We start from the raw sequence: 23,774 nt of genomic DNA on the forward strand, positions 1-23,774 counted from the left end.
ATTTGATCCTGATTACTGAATGATAAAGTAATTGCCAAATTTTTAAGTTTCAATGCTAATTGATCAAATAATAAAAATTATTTTATTCTAATTAATCTAGTAATCAAAGACTTTCGATATTAATTATTGATTAATCGAGTAATAAAAAATGTTCGACTCTATTGATTAATCGAGTAATCAAAAATTTTTTACTCTGATTATTGATTAACCAGTAATCCACTAATTTTCGTCTTTGATTATCGATTAATCAAATAATCAAATAATTTTCATCTTCAATTACTGAATAATCAAGTAATCAAATAATTTTCGTCCTTGATTACCGATTAATTGAGTAATCAAATAATTCTTGTCTTTGATTACTAATTAATCAAATAATCAAATAATTTTTGTCTTTGATTACTGATTAATCAAGTAATCAAATAATTTGATTACTGATTAACCAAGTAATCAAATAATTTTCGTCTTTGATTATTAATTAAACAAGTAACCAAATAATATTAATTTATTATTATCTTTTTGCCGATCTCTGATCGAAACCAACCCGGAGTAATACAAGCAAGAGAAACCGCGCCAGGAGTATATATCGGCCAATGTATGGTCAAATCAAAAGAATTTGTGTATGCAATTAACGTAATAAATACAACTAATAAGCCGGTAGAAATACGCACACCGCGCGTGATTATTGAAGACCATGACAAAAATGATCACGTGCGATGATCATCAAATATATGCATCTTGTTATCAAAGATGTAAAATGTACAGGTAAACGTCAGTAAAGCGAGCGGATTTGACAAACATTACGTACCCGGCATTTCAATTCGGAAGAACGACAGGCTCTCACACGGATATGCGAAGAATATCAGGACATATTCCACCTAAGTGGAAAATCATTGACATGCATCGCAGCAGTGAAACATGAGATACGTACGCAAGTCGACGCGTCGCTGATGAACGTATCGCCTTCTAGCAAAGCATAAGGAAGGTGAATACACAGATAAAACAAATGCTACACGATAGCATTATCAGAGTCAGCACGAGCCAATGGAATGCGCCACTATTAAGTGGTACCAAAGAAAATAGACTCGTCTGGAAAACCGAAGCTTCGAATCGTAATCCAAAAGCTCAATGATTTAACAATTGGCGATTCATTCCCTATCTAACATTGAGGAAATACTAGATCAATTGGAAAACGCCAAATATTTTTCGATGTCAAATTTAGCGTCGGAGTATCATCAGATACCGACAGCTGAGCACGATAAACCAAAGACAGCGTTTTCAACGGACATTACAAATATAATCGAATGCCCTTTGGATTAAAAAATGCGCCAGCCACATTCCAGAGACTGATGAATTCAGTACTCATGGGGATACAAGAACTTCGATGCTTAGTACATCTCGATGACAAAGTAATATACAGATCGAGTCTAGAAGAGCATAATAAGCGTTTAATGGAAATACTACAATGCCTATTTAGGACATGTGATTTTGGAAGATGGAATATCACCCAACCCAGCCAAGCTGCAAGCAATAAGAGATTTTTCGGAGCCACGAAAAGTCAAAGATGTTCAATCATTTATAGGCTTTGCCGGATATTATAGAAAATTCTTTAACTATTTTTCTAAGATCGCAAAACTATTAACAAAATTAACGAAAATGACGGAAAAGTTCGCGTAGACTGCCGAACAACAAATAGCCTTCAATACATCTAAGAAAAAATTAATGACGGCACCAGAACTCCAATATCCAGATTTTACAAAAGAATTTAATGTGACGGATACCTCTAACTATGCAATTGGGGCTATACTGTCACAGGGACCGATAGGACACGACTGTCCCATTGGTTACGCAAAGAGAATATTAAATCGCGCAGAGCAGAATTACAGCACTACTGAAAAAAAATTACTCGCAACAGTGTGGGCTGTAAAACATTTTCGAGCATATGTGTATGGAACCAAATTTAAGATCGTGACCAATCATAAACCCCTCATTTAGTTATTCAATGTGAATAAACCCGGATCAAGATTGATTCGATGACAATTAAAACTGGAAGAATACGATTATGAAATCATTCATAAAGCCGGACGAGCGAACGCGAACGCCGACGCGCTAAGTCGCAACGTGAAGCGAGAAGCTCACGTTATAGAAGCAGCTGATAAGGTTCTTCCACTAGAAGAAAACGGCAAACACGCACGTACATCTACGTACAAGATAGAAAAGAAGATGACAACGAACGTGAACCAGCATACACAGAAAAAAAGAAAAAACAAATTTTATATAAATATCACGATGCACCTACAAAAGGGCATCAAGGAAAGAACGATAAAAAGAATACAATTGATATATAATGGCCTGGATTAACAGCCGATGTAGAACGGTATAGTAAAAAATGCGCTTTGTCAAAAGAATAAACTGTCTGGAAGAATAAAGGCATCCCTCGTCTTTACAGATACACCTAGTCGACCTTTCGAGAAATGCGCGCTCGACATTGTAGGACAACTAACATTAACAAAAAATAAAAATCGATACCTAACCTTTCTTCGTCTTACGAAATTTAATAAGGCGATACCGATACCTAACCAGGAAACAAATACAATAAGCAAAAAATTCGTCACTAAATTTGTTCTAGAATACGGAACGCCAAAATACATACTAACAGACCAAGGCAGAAATTTTATGAGCGAGATATTCAAAAATACGTGCAAATTACTGAAGATGAATAAAATTCAGACTACCGCCTACCACCCCGAGAGCAACGGTATTCTCGAACGATCACATCAAACCTTAGCCGAATCTCAGATATTATATAAATGAAGATCAAACAGACTGGAACGAATGGATGCACACGTACGATACAACGCATCACACGACGACAGGGTACATCCCTTTCAAATTAATCTACGGACGGCGGACAGAACTGCTGACAGTCCTGACAAAACAGCTTAAACCTACCTACAATTACGACGATTACGCGCAAGAATTACGGGAAAGGAAAAAGCCGCAAACCATGTCGCGTGCGAAAACATAAAAGAAGAAAAGGCCAAGGCCAAAACACAATACGATAAGAAGGCGAAGGAAACTAAATACAAAATCAGCGAGAAAGTACTGTTGTACGACGAAATACTCCGACGCGGACGATCTAAAAAACTAAACGCACAGTGGACTGGACCTTATACCGTAACCAAAAAACACTCCGATGTAAATTATACAGTAAAACGAGAAAGAACGACAACTCGTGTGCACGTGAAACAATTAAAAGCATTTATAGAAGCGTAAATTAAAATTTTAAATACGTATAATTGCTATTACAGACAGTCAATTCAGCGCATACAAGCAAGCGCATCCTTCAAGGTTCATACTTATGTCGGTATCGTTGTATTAATTTGTAAAAAAAATTTTTTATAGCGCGATATACGACAAGATTTTGAATAATTATATATTACGAGATATATGTATGTATGTCTATATTAATGTGCGCGATTAATGTAAAGAAAAATTTTTTCTCTCTGCGAGGGAGGGATGTGGTAGCCTACAAGAATAACTTCGCATTTTAGCTTATAATGTAAGATTGCAATTCTATGAATAACGTCGTGCACAGTGGACACAACAATACCAATGTGTGTATGTATGCGTGTACGTAAAAACATTATGTAACATTATACTGTGCGGAAAAAAATACCTTTGCAAAAACTCAGTCTCCTCGTTTTCTTTTCAATAAGAAGAAGGGATATTGTGAGTGTGCAACACTCACACCGAGAATAGCGCGAGCGATAAGAGTGTCGCGCGATGGCACCGTCTTTATACTGGATGTCGCACCGGGTAATGTACTCGGTAGCCACCCGATTGTCACCCGAAATCTCCTGATGGTGGAACGTACGTAGCCAACCATTTCTGGCTAAGCAAGTGCACTGACCAACGGAGCGTCCCAAATGCGCACAGTAATAAACGAACACAGGCTGAGTAAAACGGATACAATAACAAACGGACACAGACCAAACAAAAACAGTGCGAAACGGACACAGTAAAAAACGGACAAAGTGCGAAACAGACACAGTAACAAACGGGCACAATGCGGAACGAACACAGATCAAATGCGCACAGACTAATGTGCACAGACCAAACGGACTTACCACATGGGTTGCGACTTTTCGGGCACCTCTACCGACGGGGTGAATGCGGGAAGGAAGGCGAAGCCCTCTTTGCACCCCCCCCCCCGCCGCGCGCGTGTGTGTGTGTGTGTGTGTGTGTAAAGCATTCTTTGCGCCACATGGGTTTGCAACTGTGTCCGTTTCGCACTGTATCTGTTTATTACTGTGTCCGTTTCGCACTGTGTCCGTTTGTTACTGTGTCCGTTTCGCACTGTGTCCGTTTCAGTTTCACTCAGCCTGCTGTGTCCGTTTATTACTGTGCACATCTGGGGACTCAATCCTGGCCAAAAGCCCGGGAGAAACCACCTAGCAACAAGCCAAAACGCTGCGAAAAGAGAACGAGCGTGCTCATTACTAATCAATCAAGCGACGAATCTATATTGCTCAGTATAACACTTTCTTATACTTATCAATACAAGTTTAATAATTAACCACTGGAAATTGTAAATAAGTTTGAACAAATACATTTCTTTTATACAACTCTCGACTTTTGGGCACTCGAGGAGTCAGCAGCAGCGATCCCGTGTCCCGAAACCAGGGGCACGACAAACCTGTCACATACAGCAAAACATCCCAGTAAGCAAAGTATTAGCAAATTACCGGCAATATGCCAGCGAACTCGAACATGATATCGCAAAAGATTGAAATCTGCTGCTTTATCATTAAATTTAGTTACTAATAACACAGATTACCAACATAAACCGTCGATGGAAATGCAGCAAGAAACATTATCTGCATGTCATGACAGCAAATACGTAGCAAATATCGAGCACAATTTGACATATTAAATCCTAAAAGCAGACAGCAGAAACAAACGATAAAATGTTATTAGGCATCTGCAACATTCGGTAGAAATGCGGCGAAGATACAGTAACATGTGTCACATCAAGTACTGACAGCAAAAATACAACAAAAATCAAGCAAAGACTGCCATCACGACATGATTTGCTAGATTTTTTGCTGTATTTTTGCTATCAATAGTTAATGTGACACATTATGCTATATCTTCGCCGCATTTCTGTTGTCACCCTGTGATACCAATCAGGGTACAAACTAGGTTAGCGTAACTCCGGCAAATTTTAAAATGCGCGCCGTTTTTAAACGGGGGAAGGGACCGGGTGTGATGGGGGAGACTGAGATTTCAAGCATTAGTCATCCGCTTGGTGGAGCTAGTGTGTCCTTAAGAGCTGATAGGCAACCGGGAGCGTCCCAGATGTGCACAGTAACAAACGAACACAGTGCGAAACGGACACAGTAACTAACAGACACAGTGCGAAACGGATACAGACTAAATGCGCACAGACCAAATGCACACAAACCAAATGGACACAGTATCAAGCGGACTTACCACATAGATTGCGACTTTTCAGGGCACTCCTACCGATGGGGTGGGTGCAGGAGGGGAGGCGGAGCTCCCTTGCACTCCCTCGTGTGTGCGTGTGCGTGGATGTGTGTGTGTGTGTGTGTGTGCGTGCGTGCGTGCGTGCGTGCGTGCGTGCGTGCGTGCGTGCGTGCGTGCGTGCGTGCGTGCGTGCGTGCGTGCGTGCGTGCGTGCGTGCGTGCGTGCGTGCGTGCGTGCGTGCGTGTGTGTGTGTGTGTGTGTGTGCAAAGCATTCTCTGCACCACATAAGTTTGCGACTGCGTCCGTTTCACACTGTGTCCGTTTGTTACTGTGTCCGTTTCACTCAGCCTGCTGTGTCTGTTTATTACCGTGCGCATCTAAGACTCACTCCGGCAAGCATCAATATTCTTCTCTCGGGTTTTTTTTCACCCAATTGGTACGGAACGTCACAAAACTGCAGTATTAGATAAAATCAAATTTTACATAAAAATGATTTTAACTGTTTTTTAGTAAAGTTTAATGCAAAATAATATTATTTAATAAATATTATTTAGTGCAAAATAAATGAACATAAAGTTAACAATGTAATTTGTCACATTAACTTATTAAGTCCCATAGCAAAACGAGTCGCAATGTCGAAAAAATTAACGCAATTCTTGGCAACGTTTCTACCAATGATTTTCGCAACAAAAAGTTAATTGCAAAAAATTGTTAAAACAATTTGTTATAAACAAACTAATAACAAATAATCATTCTAGACTAAAATAAAATACGCCAATCAATTCTATGTAAAAAGAAAGACGATAAAAGCATGTATAATATGTCCATGTAAGTACCCTCATTTATACATACAGAAATTGTTTATAAATTCTTTTTATAATAAATAAGGTAATTATATATGTTTTTGTCGTGGTTTTTCGAGTAAAATCGATTGACGTTTATTTTAGTTTAGAATAATTATTTGTTAATTTGTTTATACGAAATTGTTAAAAATTTTTTTTTAAATATAACTATCAATATGAAAAATATGCACATAATAAAAAAATAAAAAATAAGTATTTAATTTATATCATCGAGATTAATGTGCGTAATTAATTTTGCTATAATCAATTAGTTAATTTTGAGTCAATAGTGCGGCAGCCATAAGTTAGAAAGTCTGCAAATTGAGATATTTTATACTCTGTTCAGCGAGAAAATATAATCGGAGTGCGCGTAAGGAGCAAAGGAGAGCATAATACACCGTATTAGTAAATATCTTGTAAATACAGTATAAAAGAATTTTCGAATGAACCGGACAAATTTTTATTTACTCCGATTACGTTCTCTCACTGAACAAAGTATATAAATAAGTAGAAGATACGTCTATATATTTTTATAAACTGTTGTGTAATGCACTCACACCGCAGAATGTCGCAAGCGATAAAGGTGTCAAGTGACACCTCGCGCGTGCAATATCGCCCGGCCTACATACCGGGCGTCGTACTGCGCAATGCACCCGGTTGCTTAATAAAAAACATCCAAAATCTCCTGATTTTGAGGTGGAATCTGTAATTGCTGGCTAAGCAAGTGCACTGACCGAAAACCAGTAACCGCGGAAGTACCCTCCTCGATTATACGCCAAAAAATCGGTGTATATAAACACCGATGGAAAGATAACGAGCGGGCTTACTTGTACATCATTCAGCGACTAACGTATGTCGCTCGACATTACATATTTGTCACGGGTTAATTAAGTAACAAATCAGTGTAACTAAGTTGAAAGAATATACATTGTGTTAAAACCACTCTCGGCTTATCTTTCACGGAACCTGATCGGAGGAGTAACGGCAGCGATCCCCAAATATCGTGTCTCTTAATAAGGGGCACAACAAAATATATAATAATTAATAATAAAAAAAAAATATAAATCGACATGTAAAAATACAACTAATTAAAAACAAGCCTTATTCAGGTAGTTGAATCAATGTGCTGATATTTCTTATGTGATTTATATGTATATCTCTTCAAGCTTATCAAACTGCGCGTTGAGTAACTGTTCAATTCTGAAACATAATTATAAGTTGAATAAAAATAGTAATGATATTACACGATATTACATTGATAATTTAATAATGATGTTATTAAGCATCTATTAATCTCTTCTTTTAAATTCCACCCTATAAAGATTTTGTTGAAAAAATAATACTTTAAACAAATATTAGTATTATTAATATTAAAATGTGATAATATTAACCCTTCGTATACACACTTATCTTTTCAACCTTCGCATACACACTGGATGGTTATCACCCATGGCAATTTTAAACAGTTGTATCTTTTAAAATACACATTTATGTTAAAATTCTGAAAAATTCACGGTTAAACTTTAACGTTTATAAAAAATATTTACATACTTTTGGTATTAAAATTTAGGAAATTTCATATTTAAAAAATTATATTTCGTGGTTAAAAAAAAGTGAATTTTTGCAAAAAAATTTATAACTTGTTATGTATTATCTAGGTAGTATACGTTTTCGAATTGAGCGCGTTTTCAGAAAGGACTAAGAAGATGTGGCTATGTTACGATTACTCAAAATCTTGCAAACTCACGTCGGAGAGCTCACGCGGGCAGTTAGTGCCGATCTGTTTCCAAGATCGCAGGCTCTTCTCTGATTCAATAAACGTAAAAGAATAAACGTACGGTGCCTTGTTCTTGACCGGATCTTATTACAAATTCCGGATAAAATATAACAGCTGGCGACGAGGACGAGATTTTTTTTTACGTCCCACACTTACGAGGAGGACGGAAGAAAACGGAGCAACGCAAAGATTTTTTTTTCTTTCCTCGGCGGGCGGTACGAGAAAAGAATAGGCAAAACGCCACGTGGCAGGTAGAACGTATAAGTGTAATTTAAGAATTAGAAGAAGAAATAGAGGTATTGGAAACCAAGGATGTCGACACCGCGTTCGGGCGAACAAACCCCAGTACCGGGAACAAGTGCGGAGCAAAAGGTAGCGATCGCAAATCCACTGCAAGTCGACGTGTTCGATTCGACGCGCCAGCCTTTGGGATGATGGTTACAACGGTTGGATGGTGCCTTTCGAGTCTTTCAAATCCGAGAGGATGCTGATCGAGTAGCCTACCTGTTACATTTTGTGGGTATAGAATATTATGTAATCGGCTGGACCCTGTGGACCCGTATACGCAGTCATACGATGCGTTGGTGGAAAAATTAAAAGAATATTACAAGCCAGAGCCATTGGAAATCGCGGAGATATATATATTTAGAAAGCGTTTACAACGCTCAGACGAGAGTGCGCAAGAATACATGGCAGCCTTGCAGAAATTATCTTTACACTGTAAATTTGGAGAATACCTGCAAACGGAGCTTAGAAATCAATTCGTTTTCGGCTTAAGGAATCAAAGGATACAGTCCAGACTCCTGGAGACGGCGAATCTGACAAGAGAATCGGCTTTGAAAACGGCGTGCGGCATGGAATTAGCGGAGAAGGGGGTGAGCAAATTGAAAGAAGAAAATCCCGCGGAAACAGCGGTGGACTTCGTCGGAGCGGGAGCCAAGCAGAGAAAGTCAAAAGGCCGTGAGGAACGCAGAGCAAACAAAACAAATCACCAAGGACCAAAGAAGCAACAACGAAGCAAACCTTTCACTAAGAATGCTCTAAGAATGATCATAATAAGCGTTCACAATTCAAATCTAATAATATTGTATGTTTTAGGTGTGGACAGGCTCACTTGGCAACAAATTGCACCATTCCTCGCAGCGTACAATGTAGAGAATGCGGAGGTTATGGGCATTTACAGAAAGTATGTAAAAAGAAAGGCCAAGCTCATATGTTAGAAGAAGTGCCACGTGGAGGAGCAGGAGCATTCCGGGCACAGAGCGAAATATACCGTATCTCTTCGAACAGAGAATCGAGATGTGGTTTTTGACGTGGATTGCGGCGCGGTGATCACGTTAGTAAGTGAAAAATGGCTAAAACGTACGTTTCCTAAACTAATAATACATAAAACAATTAAAATTGCGTTCGTATTGTAAACGAAGTTTCGTGCCACTCGGTTTCGCTAAGGTGAAAGTAAAAGATGTAAATGAAATTAAAAGTTTAAATATGTACGTTGTAAAATATGATAGAGATCCATTGTTGGGCCGGAAATGGATTAACCAATTTAAAAAATTAGTAGAAGTTAAGAATAGTTTGATAAAAGTAGAAAACATTGAAACATTAGACGAATTTCATAAGAGAAATCTTACAGATTTATTAGAGAAATATAAAGAAGTTTTGAGCAAAAAATTTACTCACATTAAAAAACACGAAGCTCATTTGAAATTGAAGCCAGATGCAAAACCCATATTCATTAAAAATCGTACTGTACCATTTAAAATTTTAGAAAAAGTAGAAAAAGAATTAGAACATTTAGTTGTAGTAGAGGCATATTAGAAAAAGTTGAATCGTCTAGATGGGCAACCCCAATTGTGCTCGTGTTAAAAAAACACGGGTGTTAAAAAAAAGGGGGGATATTAGAATTTGTGGTGACTTTAGTGTCACAATTAATTCGGCATTAATAGTAGATGAACATCCCTTGCCCACAATGGAAGAACTATTCATGTCTATGTCGGGTGGCACAATATTTTCGAAAATAGATTTAAAACAGATATATTTACAATTAGTAGTCGCGGAAGCGGATAAGGAACTACTTACCTTAAGTACACACAAAGAATTATATAGATGTAAACGTTTAATGTACGGAGTGGCATCTGTGCCTGCCATTTGGCAGCGAACGATCGAAAGTATTATCTTACGTGGAATACCGAGAGTAGCAGTATTTCTAGATGACATTAGAATTGCAGGAAAAGATATTGAGCAACATTTAGAACGGTTGGAGTCAGTATTAAAACAATTACACAGGCACAAAAAAAGTGCAGCCAATGCAGCAATTCTGACATTGAATTTGGATTCAGCGGGTCAAAATACATGAAGTTAGACTATTCGGGTCCGCCGAACTAACATGATAAAAATTTTTTTTTGAGGTTAGAAAAAATGAGCCAATTCAGAAATTCTGACCTAGGATTTGAATTCAGCGGGTCGAAATACATAAGAATTGACTAGTCTAGTCCGCCGGACCAACCACTTTTTTTTGTGTGCCTGTGTTATTATGGACGATTTATTAAAAATTTGAGTGGTATACTTTACCCGTTAAATCAATTGTTAAAGAAAAATGCCATTTTTAAATAGACAAAAGAATGTAAAATAGCATTTAATAAAGCCAAGCAAGAATTCAGCAATGAAAAAGTATTAGTACCCTTTAATCCTAAACTGCCTTTGGTACTCGCCGTAGATGCCAGTCCATACGGAGTAGGAGCGGTTCTATCGCACACATACCCGGATGGCACAAAACGCACAATTCAATATGCGTCAAATTCACTGTCAGAAGTACAAAAAAAATATGCACAAATTGATAAGGAAGCGTTCGCTATTATATTTGGAATCAAAAAATTCCACCAATTCTTGTATGGAAACCATTTTACCTTGCAAACGGATAATAAACCCTTAGCACAAATTTTGAATCCCAGAAAAGGACTTTCGGCATATAGTGCGTTGCATATGCAACATTATGCGGTATATTTGCAAGCGTTCAATTTCAATATTAAGTATCGCAAATCCGAGGCGCATGGAAACGCAGATGGATTTTCACGGTTGCCCATACAGAAAAAAAGTGAGAAATTTTGACCCCATTGATATCTTGTATATAGAAAATGTAGAAACATTACCAATAACTGCGAAAAATATCCGAGAGGAAATAATTAAAGATAAGTTTCTAGAAAAAATTCGACAAGCCCTACAGAAAGGGAAAAGTCTCGTACCGTTAGGATACAATGAATTCATCTTACAAGACGGAATAGTTTTTAAAAAAAAAAGAGTAATTATTCCAGAAAGTTTAAGAAATAAAGTATTGAAAGAGTCGCACTCAGATCATTTTGGTACAGTTAGAATGAAACAATTGAGTAGAAATTTTTGTTTGTGGCCAAGAATAGACAAAGATATTGAAGAAGTAACCAAAAATTGTAAAACATGCATTTCTTTTAGTAACAATCCGAGTAAAATTAAATACCACTGGGAGGCGGCATCACAGCCGTTTGATAGAATACATATAGATTTCGCAGGTCCTTTCATGGGACACACCTTTTTAATAATGATAGATTCGTATACAAAATGGCCGGAAATGCACATGGTAAAAGACATGTCTGTACAAAATACAATAGAAAAGTGCAGAGAAATTTTTGCAGTATTTGGTCTACCACAAGTTTTAGTCTCGGATAATGGTCGCACATTTATTGCCTCAGAATTCCAGGATTTTCTAAAAAATAATGGTATCTATCATAAACGTACAACTCCGTACCAGCCAGCCACAAATGGCTTGGCAGAACGTTTTGTACAAACATTTAAACAAGCAATGCGTAAATTAAATATTAATAGTGGAAATATCAAAGCTAATCTGCAGAAATTTCTTTTTCACTATAGGTTAACTCCACATCTGGAATTAAATAAATCGCCGGCAGAAGCGATGTATGGTAGAAGGTTCAGAAACAGATTGGATTTGATGTTGCTTAAAACTAATATCGGAAAAGAGATAGTAGAAAATTGTACTATAACTAAAGAGTTCAAAAAAGGCGAAAGGGTCGCTGTGCGAGAATATTTGGATAAAAATATTAAATGGCGTTTTAGAAGCATATTTACACGACTTGGTAAATTACATTACGAAGTTAAGTTAGATGATGGTAGGGTGTGAAAGCGCCACATAAACCAAATAAAAAAAAAGGGAAACACGTTAATAGCGATAAGTTATTTAAGGATTTGATCATAACGGTCATGTAATTGTAATTACTGCGCCTTCCGAGAACCACTCAGAAACCACATCAGAAAATCTTGACTCTGATCGCTCGGGATGCGATCCCGAAAACAAAAAAACCATGAACTACGAGGAAAGGAGTATTGCTAAAGCCGACGTCTCACACGCGACTATCATGGCACAAGCAAACACGAACACGAGTATTAATAAGCAACAATCGAATGCGATTTCCGTGGGCCGACCACAACAAAATAGGAAACCCCCAGAAAGATATAGAGCGTACTTATCACCGTTAAAAAAATGTATTATTTTCTTCTCCGTTTTTCTTTTTGTATTTTGAGTTCCAAATTTACAGGGGGAAGAGCTGTTATGTATTATCTAGGTAGTATACGTTTTCGAATTGAGCGCGTTTTCAGAAAGGACTAAGAAGATGTGGCTATGTTACGATTACTCAAAATCTTACAAACTCACGCCGAAGAGCTCACGCGGGCAGTCCGTGCCAATCCGTCTCCGAGGCTCTTCTCCGATTCAATAAACGTAAAAGAATAAACGTACGGTGCCTTGTTCTTGACCGGATCTTATTACATTCATGATACTTAATTAAATTCCGGATAAAATATAACATAACATAACTTTAGTAATTTTTATTATTTTTAAGTTAAAATTCAGCATTTTAATGTTAAAATGTTTAAAGAAAAAAATGATTTCGTAATTAATTTCGTATACACACACGAGATGATAGACACCAAATATTCACTTCAGATGGCTGTCAGAATCTAACTAACATTTATTTTGCTAGCAGAGTGGAATCAAAGCATAGTTATGATCCAAAACTACAATTTGATGGCGACACCATTTATTACGGTACTTAGCAAATACAGAGCGCTGAATTTTAGTTATTGGTGATAACCACTCAGTATGAATACGAAGGGAAAGTTCATACTATTTTTGTTATAACCGTGTTTTAAGAGTAAAAATTTATTTGGCGCGCAGTTAATAAACTTAAAAAAGTATATAAAATCACAGAAATATTAGTACAAAAATCTAATTATAATCGAGTTTTTAATCAGTTGTTATATAATAATTACTTTTTGATGAGGTGCTGTATCACTGCGTTCCATGATATCATCAGGCGGTTTGTTTTCATATATTTTATAAGTTTCAATAATTTTTCCTGCATCTTCCGCATTCCATGCTAACATTAACGTCATGTCTGCCAGAATGGAAATTCTCGTTAGATGTTTCAAAGCATGATGAGGATCAGCGACATCAATCTAATTAAATAAGAAATTCTAATATAAATACAAAAATATTACGAAATTTCTGATTCATACAAAGTTTAAGAAACTTTTATTTATCAGTACAAATGACAAAATACACCATATAAAACGCATATAATCAAACGTAATATACAGTATTTTATTTTAATAGACAAAGTAAAATATTTAAAAAATAAAGCAATTAAAAACGAAAAAATATTTCAGACAAAAATTATTTGATTTGTGTCAGGAAAACAAACAATTTCAAGGAAAAATAATGACAAAATTATTACCAATTCTTGAAATGGAATTTTATAATTTTTTTTACTTACAAGGGAACCTCGCGAACTCGAAAATTCTGATTTTAATGAAACTTGGCATAAATGTAGAGGGGGTAAATACATGAATTTAGAAATTTATCGTAGCTGCCCATAAACGGTTTAAAGAGGTGAAACCACCCTTCAAAGATTGAGACATTTTTCGTTTTCTCGATATATCTCGTAAACTAAACAAAATAATAAAAAGTTTTATACAAAAAAAGTACTTCTATCTAACTACAGTAATTAAATTAAAAAAAAAAAATTTTTTTTTAAATTTTTTTTAATTTTTGAAAAAAAATTTTTTTTTCAAAATTTTATTAATGTAGTTAGATAGAGATATTGTTACTATAAAACTTTTGTATAAAACATTTTTTGATATCTCCAATACTTTTCGAGATATATCGGAAAAAGCAAAAATCTGTATGTTGATACTTCTGTACTGTTCTCTTTGAGTATATATACATGGAGGAGGAATTGCTATGGTTTCATGTAGACCGAAAGTGTGTCCAAGATCTGTGCGAGAGAGAAAGGTATATCATGATACTCGCTTTCTCTGCGCATGTGTTAATATCATTATTTGCACCGCAGTTTCAACACTTCTTGTGCACTTCTTGTGCATTTTTCTACTTAATTACGAATTGTATGTGTGTGTGAAACATACAATGCCAGCCATTGTACATATAGCGTTTGACGCATGCGCAGAGAGAGCAAGTATCATGATATACCTTTCTCTCTCGCACAGATCTTGGACACACTTTCAGTGCTGGCATTCCTCCTCCATTTATATATACTCAAAGACTGTTCTGTACTTAATGTACGAATTGTATGTGTGTGAAAACATACACAATGCCAGCCATTGTAACTTATAGCGTCCATAATACATTTGAGCATGCGCAAAGAGGGAAAGTATCATGATATACCTTTCTCTCTCGCACAGATCTTGGACTCACTTTCAGTGTTGGCATTCCTCCTCCATGTATATATACTCAAAGCTTGATAAACGTGCATTCATATTATTTAGGAACCTGTCATACCGACAAAATATAGTAACATAAGGTCACATTTGCATGTTTCTTGGACAACGTTCCATTTCACGCGTAATGTCTGATGTTAATAATCATGTGGGTAATAAAACGGAACGCAGCAATTCGCGTGACTATGGCGTTTGCATTATGTATAATGTGTTATGTGGGGGTCGCCAGTGGTTCGCGCGAAGTGACGTGCAGAGTGAGGTTATGTTGTTATGACAGTTTCATGAAGTAGTTATTATACCGTTACGTCTATAACAATGGCTGATGTGTCTTTTAATTAAAACAATAATTTGTTATATTTTAAGAGAGATCAAAGTTTCGAGAGGCATGATACTGATTCGCTGTAAGCGACATATGCAATGTAAGACAGTTGGATAAAAAAAAATTATGCAAAAATTATTGCACAAAAAATTGCATATTTTTGTGCATATATTTCTGCAGTTTCTACAGATTTTTGTACAAAGTTTTCGCCTTTAGAAATTTTCTGCAGAATATTTTACAGAATTTTATGTAATATTTTTTTAAGGCGAAAACTTTGTACAAAAATCTGTAAAAACTGCAGAAATTCATGCACAAAAATATGTAATTTTTTTTGCAGTAATTTTTGCACAATTTTTTCCTACGGGGAGATCAGAGAGAAACCTTTCCTCAGGTTTTTTCTGTAAAGATTCAACTTAAGTGATATATAATCTGTAAATACTACAAAATACATGATATCCAAACTAAAGTACCTTTTTAAAAAAGGTTCAAAAAACGCGCCAAGTGTGTGATTGTTTTTTAAAGAAAAAAATTATAAAATCCAAGATAATACCTTTGATCATATCCAATTCAACCTATTAAGTGATACATAAAAAATCCAAGAATACTTTAGTTAAATTCAACATAAGTGATATTTTTTATAACGAAAAAAATCACAAATCCAAGATAAAACTTTTGATCAAATTCAACCTAAATAATATACATTCCTAAAATGGTATAACTTTGATTATTAAAGTAACAGTTATTTTAAATAAAAAATTATTGTATTCACACACACAAATTAATTTTTTTACAAAAATAATATATAAATATTTTGTGCCAATTAAGAATAAACACTACAAAATGAGAGTATTAAATTTTTTTTCTACAAAAATAATGATATGAAGAGATATGCGTCAATCTATAAAAATAGATGTTTATTATTTAGCTGGATTCATAGTTTGATTAAAAATTACAAATTAAATTACAAATATTACAAATAAATAATTTAATACAAATAAATATTTTACTACAAAAACTTGGCGCAGCTAAACCGAATAATTTGTTTTAATACAAAATCTTATAAACTTGAGAAAAGTGAGTCGAGCGTGTGTGTGTGCATGATGCGTTTTGTTTTTCGAGCAGAATCTCTGGGACCGTCACGAGAGAAGAGCGTATTAGTCACCACGCGTCATATGCCTTGTACGCATAGTTAGATTAAAGCGTTCACTATTCTTCACTTCTGTTTGTAATTACTTTCTCCTTGCCCATTACAATTTTTGGTGCCGAAACCCGGGAGTCACACCGGAAAGAGAAGGAATTGTGGCAAGGTCAGGTCAGGTTGAACAAGCCCACCATGGCCCCGAGAAGAACGAGAACGAGGATATTGCGAGCCGGTGGTGTTATTAAAGATATTGCCGGTATAAGTATCAGGGTTGAACAGTATAGTAAAAACCTTTTCGTTACTCGACGACGGTTCGACAGAAGAATTGGGACTGCACCATGGCCCCGAGAAGAACGAGAACGAGGATATTGCGAGCCGGTGGTGTTATTAAAGATATTGCCGGTATAAGTATCAGGGTTGAACAGTATAGTAAAAACCTTTTCGTTACTCGACGACGGTTCGACAGAAGAATTGGGACTGCACGGCGAGACGTCCCTTGTAAACATACAAAGCATACGAGAATGCGACAGCGTGGCAGCCTGCTGTGAAAAAGTAGAATTTCGTACTTGTGAAAACAAAAATGAGTTTACAATATAGAACACGGTCGCAGTCTCAAATTTAGTCTTTCCTTTTCAATCGCTGCCAGCAGAGTTAGTGCATCGCGTCGTGAAAGAGCAAAGCATCTTCTTGCAGCCTTGCACCAACGCTTATCGGCCAAGACAATTGGCGACTGTTATTTAAATCAAGAAGTTCGGGAAATGGTCGGCACAGATACAGCAATCGCGCTTACGCCTTTAGGATGAGTAGTGCACGGAGACGCGCGCGGAAAGGAGCGAGAGAAAATTTTATCTGCACGTAAGCGCCGAGCACAGAGGCAAGAGACGAGCCGTGCGACGGCGAGTGAATGCGACTCGACAAATTTGTGCGCGTGTATTTCAATATAGACAATCTCGGCATCCGCGAGATCATGCAACCAAATCCGCGGCACAAACGCGCGCGGAAAATATTATAAAATACAAGCAGATGCGTCGGCAACATCTGGGAGACCGAGCTGCTATGGAAAAGCGCCCCCGACGTTGATAGTTGAGTGACTGCGCTCAAGACTCTACGCACTAGAGCGAAAGTTAGACCAACGCGGAATATGCAGAACTTTATTACCGTGAAATAGAACGTCTCATAGACAATAAGTACGCGACGCGAGCGGAAGACGAGACGCGCGAGCGCGTATAGTACTTGCCGCACTTCGGCATGACGAGCGATGCCAAGTACGAATAGTATTCGACGAGTGGCCTTCACTTGGACACAGTACAATTGGACACAGTGCAAATGAACACGGTGCAAATAAACACAAAATAATGTACACGTTTCAAATGGACACGGTTCATTTTGACACAGTTCATTTGGATACAGTAATTTTGTACACAGGAAAAATGAATTCTGGACAAATTACTATTTGGACACGATAAAAATGTACACTGTGCAATTGGACACGTAAAATTTGTACACCGCAAAGTTGTACACCACAAAATTTTGCGTGAAAAGTCGCAAACCCATGTGGTGCAAAGAATGGTTTGCACACACATACACACAGGGGTGCAAGGAGGGCTTTCAGCCCCCCTCGCGAACTCACCCCGTCGAAGTCGCTAACTCATGTACGTTGCAAACAAAGTAAAGTTTATATGTATTAGCAGATTTCCAATACAATATACACGGTGTACAACTTTGCGGCGTACAAGTTTGCGGTGTACAAATTTGCGGTGTACAAATTCGCGGTGTACAAGTTCGCGGTGTACAAGTTCGCGGTGTATAAGTTTGCGGTGTATAACTTTGCGATGTACAAGTTTGCGGTGTACAACTTTACGGATTGTTTTTTAAAATTATAACGCCTGCTCGTTTGATAATATTAATACTTTAAACATATCAATGAGTTGTAAATCGCCTAACGGTCTGCATCGGATCTTAGTAATGGATATAATTATTTTTTATTAAATTTAATTTTCTTTTAGCTTTATTTTAAACTGCACGCCGACAGGATTCGTCAGACTTTAAGACACAGTAACTAAGCTAAATTTTGATGCTCAAGCGCATCTCACAATTCACCTTCCTACCTTCCCCGAAAAACTGTAAATTAATTTATTATGAAAAATAATACCTTAATCGGGGTTCAAATCCATATATCTCGGTGGTCGAATTGGCTAGGACGCTCGCACGGAATGACGAGAGATCCGGGTTCAAACCCTGGCTGAGGGATTATTTTTCTCAATAAATTAATTTACAGTTTTTCGGGAAAGGTAGGAAAGGGGATTGTAAGATGCGCTTGAGCATCGAAATTTAGCTTAGTTACTGTGTCTTAAAGTCTGACAAATAGAGGAAATCGTTGAGTGAGAGCCTAAAAAGGTTTTCAACTGTTGAATGAAAGTCTAAAAAGATTTTCAATCGTTGAATAAGAGCCTAAAAAGATTTTCCTATCCATTCCTATTTATTTAAATTCCTTAGTTCAGTTCAAATAACATACTGTTCAAATAAACCGCTAGTGGCCAACAACTGTGCTGCGTTCTCTATTGGCTGATCCCAAACTCCATGATGTGCATTGCCTCACCTTATATTCTTCCACCATGGGTGTGACTTACAAAGGAACCTCGCTAACCCGAAAATTCTAATTTTAATAAAACTTGGTATAAATGTAGAGGGAATAAATACATGAATTTAGAAATTATAAGTTGGTGCTTATAAACGGTTTAAAGAGTTGAAACCATCCTTCAAAAATTTAGTTTTTGCCTTTTCTCGATATATCTCGTAAACTAAACGAAATAAAAAAAAATGTTTCATACAAAAGTTTTACAGTATAAGTACCTCTATTTAACTATGTTATTTATTTCTTTAAAATTTTTTTTTTCAAAAACAAATTTTTTTTTCTTTGTAAAACAAATTTTTTTTAAAAAAATAAATAAAATAGTTAAATAGAGGTATTTATACCGTAAAACTTTTCTATAAAACATTTTTTTATATTTTGTTTAGTTCACGAGATATATCGAGAAAACGCAAAAATGTCTCAACTTTGAAGGGTGTTTTCACCCCTTCAAGCCAGTTTTGAATCAAAATAAAACATTTCTAAATTAATGTATTTACCCCCTCTACATTTATGCCAAGTTTCATTAAAATCAGAAAATTTTCCGTTTGGGCTTATAAACAATTTGAAGGAGTGAAACTATCCTTCAAAGGTTGAGATATTTTTATCTTTTCTCGATATATTTCAAACTAAACAAAATATAAAAAAATGTTTTATACAAAAGTTTTACATCATAAATACTTTCATTTAACTACGCTGTTCATTTTTCGAAAAAAATTTTTTTTTAATTAAAATAAATTTTCAATAAAATTGACTTTTACGTATATAGCATTTATAAAGTAATTATACTATCTTATACTACGTTTTATTTATATCATCTATGTGTATATTACGTATGTTCCCGTGGGTTGAGTGCCTAGCGGGCGCGTCTGCGGGTGGCGGATAGGAGGAAGCCCGGGTAGGAAACCTCGGTCCGGGCCTAAACCCCCGCGTGCCGGGGTGGACCGCCCGGGTAGTAACGGTTATAACCTGCCGCGGCGGGCGTAAAACCCTGCCCAGGGGGGGGAAAGCCGATACCGCGGACCAACTCGACCCAAGCCAAGCTGGAAGCCATCGTGGCGAGGGCTGCGTGGCACTGGGGGAGCAGTGTCTTGAACGATGCCTCTGGGGAACCAGGCGAAACCCCAGAGTATTTAGCCTTACCCACGCATGCGGGGCTCTGCGTGGGTGGACCACATATTTCCCTAGCTGCTCGTGGGAACAAAATGGAGACGTCTAATTTCAAAAACAAAAACAATGAACTCACTGAAAACACTCCGATGGAGGCTTCGCCCGAGGACTCCGGAAGGGTGGAAGAAGCGGGATCGGGAGCCGAACGGACCCCTATGGGCACGGGAAGCACCGAGACCGCGGAGGGAGGAGTGGTTTCGAGTGCCGAGCGGGCCCCTGGGGGCACGGGAGGCACCGAAGCCGCAACGGACGAACCGGCGAAAGAAGAGGATCTTTGCAAAAAGAAACTCTCCAGAGCCGCAAAGAGGAGGAGAGCTCGAGAGCGGAGAGGGGGGGTCGGGACCAGGCTCAGGCTGGGACTGGGCCCTCGCCGACCGTTCCGGGGACCTCTTCTTCCTCGTCCTCGACTATCCCCAGACGCCGATTGGGGGGCCTCCGGGGAACTCCGACATAAACGCCGGAAGGACCCCGATGGGATCCCGCAATCGGCAGAAAGGGCGAAAAAGAAGCAGAGGGTCCAGGGGACCTATGCTTACGTCGACGCCGCGGACCCTCTGACGAGGGTGATTGTCGAGGAGGGGTACCCGGATGCTGCGATGACTGCTGAGCAGCTGTCGCAGCTGAGGGGTGCGGTCTTCAAAAACATCCAGGGGATCCGAGAGGGTACCCTGCCCAGATTTGACAGCACCACTCTGAGGGGGGGGGGGCTGCGGTGGTGAAGTGCGCGGATGCGGAGTCCCTGAAATGGCTCGAAAGCCGGATCGGGGGCATCGTGCCGTGGGAGGGCGCCAAGCTTGGGGTGGCGGGACTGGAGGTGCTGCAAAAGCAGTACAGGGCTGCGGTGTGGGTCCCGGGACCTCCCGTGGGCGCGGCTGCGGTCCTGGGGCTCCTGGAGCGGCAGAATCCGGGGATCGTCACCTCAGGCTGGCGCGTCTATGCTGAGAATATGGGGACTACCTGCGAGGGTAGAAACCTCATTCTCGGCATCCCCCAGTCCAGCGTCAATAGGCTTAAGGCGCTGGACTTTAGGCCCCATCTTGGGATGAACCGGGTCACTTTTAAAGTGAAAAGGGTAGGGAGGGGCCCGATCCAAAGGTCTCGTCTTCGTAGTGGGCTTCACCCAAATCAACTTGCACCACAGCAAAGGAGCATCGGATGTTCTTGCCAGGCGCCAAGCTGGGTTGCACACAGCCATATCATTAATACAAGAACCTTGGCTGATCCGAGGCTGTATTAGGGGTCTGGCGGGGTGCGGTAGGCTGTTTAAGTCACCGCACGAGGACCGGCCTAGGGCCTGTGTGGCCGTTAAAGAGCTGGAGAGCCAGCTATTGCCAGATTTCTGTTCCAGGGACTTGGTAGCAGTTGTGATAGAGGACGCCAGCGGGACCGGGATCAAGACAAGGATGGTAGTCGCGTCGGGCTACTTCTCACACGAAGAGAACGATCCGCTGCCATCAGACCGGGTTGTACAACTGGTGGAGTTCTGCCAAAAGGAGCAACTTCCCCTTATATTGGGGTGCGATGCGAACGCGCACCACACGGTGTGGGGGAGCACGGACACCAACAGGAGAGGCGAAAAGCTGTTAAATTTCTGGTGTCCACAGACCTAGAGATTCTCAACAGAGGCAGGGAGAAGGAAGGTTCTGGACCTAACTATCTGTTCAAGACAGATAGCGCGGGAGGTGACCGGCTGGAGGGTCTCTGACGAGCCCTCATTGTCGGATCACAGACAGATCACCTTCAGGTTGGCTAAAGTGCAAGCGAAGGTAAGAACAGTGAGGGACCCGAGGAAGACGGACTGGGACTCGTTTCGAGAGGACCTGGCTGTCGGTCTTAGGGAGTTTCCCAAAAGACATGGGACCCCTCAAGAGATCGAGCTGTGCGTCGAGCATTTGCAAAGGGCTCTCATCAGCAGCTTTGAGAACAACTGCCCAGAAAGGACAGTGAGAAATACTAAGGAAGTCGCCTGGTGGAACCCCAAGCTACAGGAGCTCAGGAGTGCTGCACGTCGTGCCTGGAACAGGGCCAGGAACACGGGCCGCCAGGCTGACTGGGACCTTCACCGAAGGGCTCAGAAGGCCTATAGAGACTCTGTGGTAAGGGCTAAAAAGGAGAGCTGGAGGAGATTCTGCGAGTCGGTGGAGGGGATACCTGAAGCCGCTAGGCTCGGCAGAGTCTTAGCCAGGGATCGGGACGCGGCTCTGGAGGCCATTCGGCTCGACGATGGAACGATGGCGTCTGGAGAGCGATGCCTAAATCACCTGCTGGAGTCAAACTTTCCGGGCTTCCGCGGAGGCCCAGAGGAAGACGTCCACCAGGGAAACTTAAATCTCCGTAGGGTACGAAGAGAGGACTGGTCTCTTGCGGCAAAAATCGTTGGGCCTGACAAGGTCAAATGGGCCATAGAAGGTTTCAAGCCCTTCAAGTCGGCTGGGCCGGACCGGGTATTTCCGGCCCTTCTCCAGGAAGGGCTGGAGGAGATCACCGGGCCGCTCACGCGGACGCTAAGGGCTTGTTTGGCACTGGGCTATACACCTAGGGCTTGGAGGCAGGCGAGAGTTGTATTTATTCCCAAAGCGGGAAGAACGGGCTACAGCTCCGCCAAGGATTTTCGTCCAATCAGCCTAACGTCTTTTCTTCTTAAGACGCTGGAAAGGCTGGTAGATGTCTACATACGCGACGTGGTTCTACTGCAGCACCCGCTGCACGTGAATCAGCACGCGTATCGCACGGGATACTCCACAGAATCGGCGCTTCACTCCGCTGTATCGTTTATCGAAGAGCAATTGGAGAGGAAGGACTTCGTGGTTGGCACTTTTCTAGACATAGAAGGAACCTTCAAGAACACACCGCACGAGGTGGTGTGTGAGGAAGCTACTCGCAGGGGTGTGCCGGAAAGGATCGTGGATTGGATTAGAGGCATGCTCGGGCGACAGGTAACGGCCTCATTGGGAACAGTGAAGGTCAGTGGATGGGTGAAGAGAGGCTGCCCGCAAGGGGGAGTTCTCTCTCCACTATTGTGGTGTCTGGTGGCAGATAGACTGCTCAGGACGCTGAACAAAAGGAGCTTCTTTACATTAGGATATGCGGATGATCTGGCTATCCTGATACGAGAACCCTTTTTGGAGACGCTTCTGGAGCTCACGCAGAGAGCCTTAGAGGTGATTGAAGAGTGGTGTGGCGAGACTGGTCTGGCGGTGAATCCACTAAAGACCGGGCTCGTAATCTTCACTCGCAGGTACAAGGTATGCCCGGTGGAGGGGCCGGTCCTTGAAGGAACGAGATTAGTTCCAACTGTATCGACTAAATATCTGGGAGTGATCCTAGATAGGAAGCTGACATGGAAGGTACATCTGGAGAACCGTTGTAGGAGTGTGTGCTCCTACTTCTGGATATGCAGAAAGACATTCGGGCAGACCTGGGGTCTCAAACCGAAAATAGTCCACTGGATATACACGGCGATACTCAAACCTAGGCTGCTTTACGCGTCTGTCGTATGGTGGCCAAGGGTTTTGGGAAAGACCGCTAAGTTAGCGCTGGAGCACGTCAAAGCTCTAGTTTTAAGAGGGGCTCTGGGGGCCATGCAGACCACGCCGGTGGTGGCGATGGAGATGCTGCTTGGCGTCGAG

The 23,774-nt window shown here is 39.8% G+C and overlaps 2 protein-coding genes across 11 annotated transcripts in view; one reads left to right on the top strand and one right to left on the bottom strand.

Moving 5' to 3' along the window:
• Positions 1-23,774, bottom strand: part of LOC105837251 (DNA excision repair protein ERCC-1-like) — a 199,889-nt gene that overhangs the window by 85,817 nt on the left and 90,298 nt on the right. For 8 of the 10 annotated variants that reach the window (XR_004964808.1, XR_004964810.1, XM_036292877.1 and 5 more), the window contains one exon: positions 13,423-13,608. Coding sequence is in view for 8 of the 10 variants with exons in the window: in XM_036292877.1 (XP_036148770.1) it covers positions 13,423-13,608 (186 nt within the window). In the remaining 2 variants the exon portion in view is untranslated. Of the gene's footprint in view, positions 1-5,818; positions 5,942-6,886; positions 7,339-13,422; positions 13,609-23,774 lie in introns of those variants that run through there. The other 2 variants (XM_036292885.1, XM_036292874.1) reach the window with 2 other exon arrangements.
• Positions 8,787-12,445, top strand: LOC118647642. The gene has a single exon (XM_036292910.1). It carries the CDS (start codon positions 8,796-8,798, stop codon positions 9,324-9,326), a length of 531 nt encoding a protein of 176 aa, XP_036148803.1. The 5' UTR covers positions 8,787-8,795; the 3' UTR covers positions 9,327-12,445.

This window comes from Monomorium pharaonis, chromosome 1 (genome assembly GCF_013373865.1).
Source record: "Monomorium pharaonis isolate MP-MQ-018 chromosome 1, ASM1337386v2, whole genome shotgun sequence".
In the NCBI taxonomy this organism is placed as follows: domain Eukaryota; kingdom Metazoa; phylum Arthropoda; class Insecta; order Hymenoptera; family Formicidae; genus Monomorium; species Monomorium pharaonis.

What these genes read in the sequence shown, in the direction of transcription:
- LOC118647642 (XM_036292910.1), top strand. Translation starts at nt 8,796, where the DNA reads ATGGCAGCCTTGCAGAAATTATCTTTACACTGTAAATTTGGAGAATAC.